A 10,000-nucleotide genomic window follows, 5' to 3' on the forward strand; every position below is an offset into this window, starting at 1 on the left:
TCGTAAACTGATTAATGTGCAGCAACACATTAAATACTCTGGACTTATTCTGTACACTCTGATACAAGTGAACCATTATTGTACATACAGACTACCGAGCAGATGTTACACGCTGTTACTCAATATAGCACTGTGATTAAGCTAACAGAGGTGGTGTAACGTAAAGCGTCACCCTAATCTACAAGTTTCAACAACTGCATTAAACCCACGGCCATGGAAACTAAAGAGTTTTCGATTATTTTACGTGCAAAGCCATGTGAGGTACAGAAGGAGCAAGGAAAAGGTGACTTCTCAGCTGGAGAAGGACTGCAGTGTGATGGGTTTCTGGGACGCTCCCTGCGTGATCAACAGCCAATCGCAGCCACCCTGGGTCTGGGAGGGTGCGCGGGGGAACCGAGCCGTGCGGCAGCGGCGATGGTGCTGTCTGAGCTCCACCTCCGAGTCCGGGACCACTCTTTCGCCTTCGCAGTGTTGCCTCGTCTCTACATTTATCTCAGATGGCGTAGGAACGTTCCAGAGCTTCGTCCTAGCCTAAACGTAGCGAGTGGCATGGCGTGAGTTCCGGGAGCAGCAGAAGCAAGCGATCTGTTAATAGCTCGTGTTAATAACAGATTATTTGTACAAACCCTTAGGGCACTGGCTTTCAGAAAAACGCAAGGACATAAAATTAAATAAAAGAAACCAACCGATAGTGCTTCTCTTTCCCTTGTTATTCATGACTGCGTTCTTTGTTTTGCTTTTCAACTGACGTGTGGCTTTGTAGCAAAAAGCAAACACAGTCTGGCTGCACCGGGGTGGGTGAAGTGCGTTTAGTGTGTGTGTGTGTGTGTGTGTGTGCGTGTGCGCTTGGGGGGGGGGGGGTTCTGCTATCATGAGGCCTTGAGGAGAATGGCCACGATCAATGAAAGAGGAGAGAAAGAGAGAGCGTGAGAGAGAGAGAGAGAGAGAGAGAGAGAGAGCATGTGAGAGAATGAGAGATACAGAGAGAGAGAGAGAGAGACAGCACGTGAGAGAATGAGAGATACAGAGAGAGAGAGAGAGAGAGACAGCACGTGAGAGAATGAGAGATACAGAGAGAGAGAGAGAGAGAGAGAGAGAGAGAGAGAGAGAGCGGGAGAGACAGCACGTGAGAGAATGAGAGATACAGAGAGAGAGGGAGAGAGCGGGAGAGAGAATGAGAGATACAGAGAGAGAGAGAGAGCGCACGTGAGAGAATGAGAGATACAGAGAGAGAGAGAGAGAGCGCACGTGAGAGAATGAGAGATACAGAGAGAGAGAGAGAGAGAGACAGCACGTGAGAGAATGAGAGATACAGAGAGAGAGGGAGAGAGCACGAGAGAAATACCAAGTGTGAGTGGGGGTAGCACTTAGCATGGCCTCTCTGTCGGCTAGCCATAATTACACATCGATAGTGCATACTCAGATCAACCATTACTAATAAAGTATTGCACTCCACATAACAGCCTCCACTCAGGAGATGTTAAAGCGCCACCAAGGATCGCAGCGCAACAGCCGCACGAAAAGGAGAGACAGAGGAAGAGCTTCATTTGAAGGAAATCAACAAAATTTGCATCTTTTTCAGAGTCCTTCATGGGCTCTGAAAACTATTCATCAAAACAAACAAAAATACTAACTTTCCAGAAGAGAACTAAATATCAAGGAAAGTCCCATTCTATTACAATAAACCACACAAATATTGAACAAGCAAACACAAACACGGATTTTGGGCACAACAGCAAGTTCCACCGGCAGTTTCGGCTCGGTGGTGAAGGAATCTAGGAAAGAAAAAACCAGCAAGGAGATCTTTCTCTGGGATTAAGAGAGCCATCCAATTTAAGGCACCAATCAGAAACCCAATGCGGCTTGAACTATTTAAAACAGTGACTGAACCAATTGCACTTCACAGCAGTGAGGTATGGGGACCTCTGGCACATAGAGGTTTCAGTTTGAGACAAACGCCCTACTGAGACACTGGACGGAGGACTGCGTAGAGGAAACACACAGAACAACGCATACAGAGGGCACTGAATTAGGACACTAACCCTTTTACGAAATGTAAACGTCAGTGACCCCCAACTCTGTCCACTCTACAGCGCTGACCTGCTGATTATAGTAAGGAATCCCCTCAGACAAGCTCAGTAAACGGAAACCTACCGATATTACAAACACCAGAGAATCTCAGGACAGGGACATACTCTCCCAATCAGACCCAAGCAAATCATATCTAAAAGCACACAAAAATACGCCACATGGATCTGTATCTGAAGTCACAGACAAAGAAAAGATAGCCTAGCCTGTCCATAGTGGTGGACAGACCTGTCTGCCCAGAGAGGACAGCGTGGACAGATCTGTCTGCCCAGAGAGGACAGCGTGGACAGACCTGTCTGCCCAGAGAGGACGGCGTGGACAGACCTGTCTGCCCAGAGAGGACGGCGTGGACAGACCTGTCTGCCCAGAGAGGACAACTTGGACAGATCTGTCTGCCCAGAGAGGACGGCGTGCACAGACCTGTCTGTACAGAGAGGACGGCGTGGACAGACCTGTCTGCCCAGAGAGGACGGCGTGGACAGACCTGTCTGCCCAGAGAGGACGGCGTGGACAGGCCTGTCTGCCCAGAGAGGACAACTTGGACAGATCTGTCTGCCCAGAGAGGACGGCGTGCACAGACCTGTCTGTACAGAGAGGACGGCGTGGACAGACCTGTCTGCCCAGAGAGGACATGCTGTGCTCCCACTGCCACCTGGGAGTGATGGAGGCAGAGCTGCACTTCCTAACCGAGTGTCCCAAACATGAATCCCCCAGAAACCCGTTCTAGAAAAACATGAGTAGCACCTGCCCTGAGTGTCTGTTCTGTGATTGGAGGAATAGAGAGAACTGTGTGGACAAGTCACGACAGCAGTAAGGTTCAGAACATCTTCTCACAGCCTAAGGGACAAGCAGTAATTATTTTGATGTTATTAGTATGTTATTTAGTTATCATTATTCTTCATTAATAGTTAATTATATGTATATTGTAAACATTTTCTTTTCTTTTCTTCAATTCTTATTTTTCCCCTTTTTGTTTATGTTAATTTGCTTTGGCAGTAACGCAACTTGTAACATTCATGCCAATAAAGCAATCGAATTGAATTTAATCGAGTGTGTGTGTGTGTGTGTGTGTGTGTGTGTGTGTGTATACATAAGTATATGTCATGCCATCAATTGCATGGCCGTCAGAAGGACAGAATGAAGGAAATTCTTTAGCAAGGCCTTAGAAAGGGCAGGGGACAGCACGAGGCCAGTGGGAATGACAGAGAGCGACAGATCACAGGGAGGGAGAGAGTGAGAAAGGAGGAGAGGGAGAGTGGTTTTTTTAACCCTCTATAAAAACCTCTATTCATTTGTATAATAATGCTAAATGTACACACGCTGTATTGTTTTGGCAACACAAGTGTTTATCCTGTCATGCCAACAGAGCACGTTATTTCATTTGAGAGAGAGAGAGGGGGGGGGGAGTGAGAGAGAGAGAGAGGGGGAGAGAGAGAGACGGAGAGGGAGAGGGAGAGAGATGGAGGGGTGGGAACAATGGAGAGGAAGAAAGAATGAGAAGTCTGTACACAGTGAGCAGAGAGAATGAAACTGTGGGCAATGCAGCAGTGGGTAGAGAGAACTGGAGGAGAAGCTTAAGAAGACAGCAAAAGAACACGGGAACAAAGACCAGGAGATGGAGGAAGAGGGGGGTCTCTACACACACTGCTCCCCCCACACACACTCACACACTGCTCTCCCCACACACTGCTCCCCCCACACACACTGCTCTCCCCACACACTGCTCCCCCCACACACACTCACACACTGCTCTCCCCACACACTGCTCCCCCACACACACTCACACACTGCTCTCCCCACACACTGCTCCCCCCACACACACTCACACACTGCTCTCCCCACACACACTCACACACTGCTCCCCCACACACAGTCACACACTGCTCCCCCCACACACTGCTCCCCCCACACACACTCACACACTGCTCTCCCCACACACTGCTCCCCCCACACACACTCACACACTGCTCCCCCCACACACTCACACACTGCTCCCCCCACACACTGCTCCCCCCACACACTCACACACTGCTCCCCCCACACACACTCACACACTGCTCCCCCACACACTCACACACTGCTCCCCCCACACACTCACACACACTGCTCCCCCCACACACACTGCTCTCCCCACACACACTCACACACTGCTCCCCCACACACACTCACACACTGCTTCCCCCACACACACTCACACACTGCTCTCCCCCACACACACACTGCTCCCCCTCCCCACACACACACACTGCTCCCCCTCCCCACACACACACACTGCTCTCCCTCCCCCCACACACACACTGCTCTCCCCACACACTCACACACTGCTCCCCCACACAATCACTCACACACTGCTCCCCCCACACAATCACTCACACACTGCTCCCCCCACACAATCACTCACACTGCTCCCCCCACACACACTCACACACTGCTCCCCCCACACACACTGCTCCCCCCACACACTCACACACTGCTCCCCCCACATACACTCACACATTGCTCCCCCCACACACTCACACTGCTCCCTCCACACTTACACACTGCTCTCCGCACACACACTCACACACTGCTCCCCCCCCACACACTCACACACTCCTCTCCCCACACACACACTCACACACTGCTCCCCCCACATACACTCACACACTGCTCCCCCCACACACACACTCACACACTGCTCACCCCAAATACACCGACATTGCTCACCCCAGACACAAACACTCACACACTGCTCCCCGCACACACACTCACACACTACTCTCCCCACAAACACACATACACAGACTGCTCTCCACGAACACACATACACAGACTGCTCTCCACGAACACACACACACAAACGCACACACAGAGAGCTCCCCCTACACACACAGCTCTCTCACATAAACTTTTCATTTTCCATTTCCATATCTCAGACTGCCAGCAGTGTGTGGAAAATTTCACCCCAGTGGAAGGACAGAGGCCATGCTGGGTGTGCAGATGGAAAAAGAGACAATGTGTGTGTGTGTGTTACCTTCTTTGCCTTGGTAAGGTAGGTTCTGGCTGACTTTCTGAAGCTTTCTGTGTCTGCTGTGGTACCAGGCTTGTCCAACTGCAGATAAAACAGCCAGCCCAACAAATACCACACCTAAGCAAAGAGTGAGAGCACCAGAGAGACAGAGACAGACAGAAAGAGAACGTGAGATGAGTCATTACTGAGCTGAACCTCATCTAAATGCAACCTGGATGAAACTGATAGAAACCAAGCAGCAGAAAAAGACAGACAGCTTGATCATGGAATGGTGGGACAGAAAGTAGGAGACACCGAGGCGCAAGAACATCTGTAGATACACAATACACATTCAGTACACAACCTGTGATAAAGTTCAACAGATTCCATGATGAATTCTGAGACTAACAGTCCCATGACGTAAACAAAAGAGCAGAACATTTAGACTCATGTCTTAAACCTTAGTCACAAACGCACAGCAGGTACAGTTCAGCGTTAACGCCATTTCTGTAGATGGATAAACAGTGCAGATTTAAAAAAATATGTGCACTCAATAAAATCAATAAAAAATAACAGACTATTAAGACAGTAGAGGCTGTGTGTGTGTGTGTGTGTGTGTGTTTGTGTGTGAGAGAGAGAGAGAAAAAGTGAGAGGTGTCAGGAAAGAGTCTGTCTGCTCCGTGTGTGTGTGTGTGTGTGTGTGTGTGTGTGTGTGTGTGTGTGTGTGTGTGTCTCTGGGGGAGGCCCACATAATCATGTCACGAGTCAGAGACCAGAGATGGCAAAGTATAAATAAATGATGTGTCCTCCTCTGTGTATCAGTAAACACCCCCTCTACTGTTCCTCCCAGTACATCAGTAAACACCCCCTCTACTGTTCCTCCCAGTACATCAGTAAACACCCCCTCTACTGTTCCTCCCAGTACATCAGTAAACACCCCCTCTGCTGTTCCTCCCAGTACATCAGTAAACACCCCCTCTGCTGTTCCTCCCTGTACATGAGTAATACCCCCTCTGCTACTCCTAATGGATTTATGAAGGCCAAAGACCTCACAAGTTCATAAACTACGTATGGAGAGCAGCTCTGTGTCTGGGTTTCTCTGTGCCTAGGTTTCTGCCACTGCGCACAACTAGCTACGCAACATATGGGACTGTCCCAAGGGGCCAGAGCGTCTCCGGCTCAGGGGCGTGCCGGTTCGGGCCAGCTCGCTCTCAGAATCCCGGCACAGGTATGAGTGAGTACAGGCAGCGGAGTGCTCCGCGAGGAGCTGGCCTGACCTGAGTCATAGTGAGACTAATTTAAGATGCTTAAAACATAACTGTGTAAGAGGGTATTAGCTCCTACCCAAACGGCTTAGCACAGCTGGACTTCTTGCTTACTTGACTCAGGGCTTGAATGACCAAATCTCTCCATCTCTCTCTCTCTCTCTCTCTCTCTCTCTCTCTCTCTCTCTTTTTCAGTGAACAGCAAGTCTGTGAATTTGGAACAGAGTCCGAGAAGCACTGATAGAGCACGTCTGAGACCCTTTACACATGCACAGGAAAACAGCATCTGCTGGACTACAATTCCTAATCACACTCCAGAGTGCCCTAAAACAGATGTAGATCTGTGTGTGTGTGTGTGTGTGAGCGAGAAAGTGAGAGAGAGAGACAGAGACAGAGAGAAATGATGAGACCTCAATGTGTTGAGAGCAGTGTGGTGAAGCCATTGGGTGGGGCAGAGAGATGGCGGGTAGAGGAGTAATTTACATTTACTGTGATTTACATAAATGCTCCATCTGTGGCGGAACTGAAGAGAATCTGAGACACAGGTTTTACTACCTCTTACACTCTCACAAACACACGCGCGCGCACACACACGCACATACACACCTGCACACTTACGTGCGCGCACACAAAGCGACACGCGCATGCACCTGCGCACGAAGTGAGACGAATCATCAGACAGAAGCCCGGCCTAGAAATTTGCCCGACAAAACACTTCCTCATTAAGTGAGGCGCAGCCGGCGCTTGGGAGGAGACAGCTCTCACTCCTGACGCTGCCGTGATTTAGCACAGCAAGTGACCACGCGATTCATCACGCCGGCATTACTGGGGCTTAGGTGCGCGCTTCCCCAGCACCGGGAGGAACGCGCCGTTTGGCGCTCCTCATAGCAGCGTGGTTAATAATGCACCGGCTTCCTGTGCTGCGAATGAATGGTGCACAAAACTTGGGTGGGGGGGTGTGTCTGGCTTATTTCTGATCACAGCTTCCAGAAATGTGCGTTTTAAATTTTTGCGATGTTTTATGTGGTAGAGGTTTAGTGGCAGCAAAAAAAAAAGAAAAAAAAGAAAACAAAAACCCTTCACATCATACCAAACAAAAGATGCATGAAAGCATCACGTAAGAAAACGTAAATGAGTATTTGTTTCTGCATCTCAGACTCCTCAAAGCAGACACTCGCTGACCTAAAGAACGTCTTCCAGACGAGGAATCAACAAATTTCGCCAGAATATTTCCAATGTTTTCTTGTATGTTTATCCAAGCTTAGTCCTCCTGGACTTTTACGTTTAGTCTTCTCAAACCTTTACCTGAAAAAGTGTAGTTTTGCCAGACCTTGACTCAAGTTTAGTGCACCCAGAAATCTGCTGAGTTCAGGTTTTCTTAACTTTAAGGATCCTTTCAATTATCCAATTAAAATCAAGTCGTTTACAAGTCATTCACTTATATTTGTAATTAATACATTCAGAGTATTAAAAAGGTTGTTATTATAGACATTTAAAAAAAACATTTAATTATAAAAATAATAATTTGTGTACTGGAACTTATAAATGGTAGTGTATATAATTAACAAACTTGAAAATCTGTGTAAATCAGAGTGTGAAAGTCACTGTATGTGTGTGAACGTGAAGCGTTCTGTTTACCTCGAGACAGAATGTGCGAGTTATTTTAGCATGACGCATTAGATGCATCGGTAGACTGTCTGTCAGTGGTGGTACGCACACATGTCCATACTTGCACGTATATACACACACACACAAACACACACACACACACACACACACACAGAGGTCCAAACATGCATTATTTAACCAGCTGTCTCATGCACTGAACGTCAGAAGCACTTGTCACGTTCAATACAAAGACACGCCCATTACAGGAGGCCCTGCCAGACTGCAGCACAACACACAGACGTGACAGCCATTACTCAACCACCCATCGCTCTGTGCAGAGCACACGCAGTACGTGTATTAGCGATCAGGTGAGAACATGCATACATCTGTCACTGTCCTCCTGGTTCTCATTATTTTACACACACACACACACACACACACACACACACACACACACACACAATAAGACTCTTCTTACTCACCTGTACGACCTCATCATCTTCTTCCAGTAGACCCTCCAACACCTCTGTGGCCATCTGAGAAGGGAACACATTCACTTTTATCCACTGTTATTTGTTTACTGTTATCCTTACACTGCTTATTAATGCCACCACTATACGCCTGGCGTGTCTTAAGACCTCTGCGGACGCTGTGCGGCAATGAGGCCATCCTAAGAGAAGGAGTGATGAGTTGAAACATGAAGCTCTCATGTCCTCTGTCCAACGGACACACAGGAGCACCAATCACAAGACAGGTGAGCAGTCGGCGCTCGACAGCAGGACAAGGGGCCGTCCGCGAGGGGTGTGTGGGCACCGTTCTTTAATACAAGCATGTATATGGACACACTTGGTGAACTGTCGGCGAGTTGCAGGCCGCCGCACGCTCACTACGTCACGGCACTATATAACCTTCACTCAATTTTAAGCCTGGCCTTAAAGCTTGGACCCCTTCTGATGTTCACGTGAAGTACGGCAGATGTCTGAGTGTGTGTCGGCATGAAAGAACACTCGAAAATGCTGGAAACACACACCTGCCTGTCCCTTACCAGTTACACTGTCTGTCTGTCTGGCGGTCCATCATTCTCACACAGCCATACCCAGCTCCACCAATCACGCGGCCCGCCTGAGGCATTGTGGGATTTTTTTCTTTTCTCTTCCATCAAGGGCAATGGTCCATTCAGCTGGAGCGGAGCTGTAAAGTTCATTATCGAGGCCGTTTGCCAGTGTGTTCCACCTAGATTAGCTCGGCTGTAGGCGGGCAGGGCCTGGCCTCAACTGTACCGATTGTGCCACTACATACATGTCAACACATCCGCCAGTTCCTCCCAATAGCTCTGAGCACACCCGTCTGATTAAACGTTGTCAGTAGCTGCGAGCACGCCCGTCTGATTAAGTGTTGTCAGTAGCTGCGAGCACGCCCGTCTGATTAAGTGTTGTCAGTAGCTGCGAGCACGCCCGTCTGATTAAACGTTGTCAGTAGCTGCGAGCACGCCCGTCTGATTAAGTGTTGTCAGTAGCTGCGAGCACGCCCGTCTGATTAAGTGTTGTCAGTAGCTGCGAGCACGCCCGTCTGATTAAGTGTTGTCAGTAGCTGCGAGCACGCCCGTCTGATTAAGTGTTGTCAGTAGCACCGAGTACGCCCGTCTGATTAAGTGTTGTCAGTAGCTGCGAGCACGCCCGTCTGATTAAGTGTTGTCAGTAGCTGCGAGCACGCCCGTCTGATTAAGTGTTGTCAGTAGCTCCGAGTACGCCCGTCTGATTAAGTGTTGTCAGTAGCTGCGAGCACGCCCGTCTGATTAAGTGTTGTCAGTAGCTGCGAGCACGCCCGTCTGATTAAGTGTTGTCAGTAGCTCCGAGTACGCCCGTCTGATTAAGTGTTGTCAGTAGCTGCGAGCACGCCCGTCTGATTGTGTTGTCAGTAGCTGCGAGCACGCCCGTCTGATTAAGTGTTGTCAGTAGCTCCGAGTACGCCCGTCTGATTAAGTGTTGTCAGTAGCTGCGAGCACGCCCGTCTGATTAAGTGTTGTCAGTAGCTGCGAGCACACCCGTCT

At 49.1% G+C, this 10,000-nt stretch overlaps 1 protein-coding gene across 3 annotated transcripts in view; it reads right to left on the reverse strand.

The window, feature by feature from the left end:
• Positions 1 to 10,000, reverse strand: part of si:dkey-12j5.1 (uncharacterized) — a 70,217-nt gene that overhangs the window by 7,905 nt on the left and 52,312 nt on the right. Inside the window, exons 9-11 of one of the 3 annotated variants that reach the window (XM_081715221.1) lie at positions 8,433 to 8,486; positions 5,102 to 5,215; positions 1 to 531 (exon numbers count right to left, since the gene is read on the reverse strand). The exon at positions 1 to 531 is cut by the window's left edge and continues 40 nt beyond it. In XM_081715221.1, the coding sequence (XP_081571347.1) occupies positions 292 to 531; positions 5,102 to 5,215; positions 8,433 to 8,486 (408 nt within the window). In that variant the 3' untranslated portion in view covers positions 1 to 291. The remainder of the gene's footprint in view (positions 532 to 5,101; positions 5,216 to 8,432; positions 8,487 to 10,000) is intronic. The other 2 variants (XM_035526393.2, XM_081715234.1) reach the window with 2 other exon arrangements.

Source organism: Electrophorus electricus, chromosome 1, assembly GCF_041902795.1.
Source record: "Electrophorus electricus isolate QZ-2024a chromosome 1, ASM4190279v1, whole genome shotgun sequence".
Lineage (NCBI taxonomy): Eukaryota > Metazoa > Chordata > Actinopteri > Gymnotiformes > Gymnotidae > Electrophorus > Electrophorus electricus.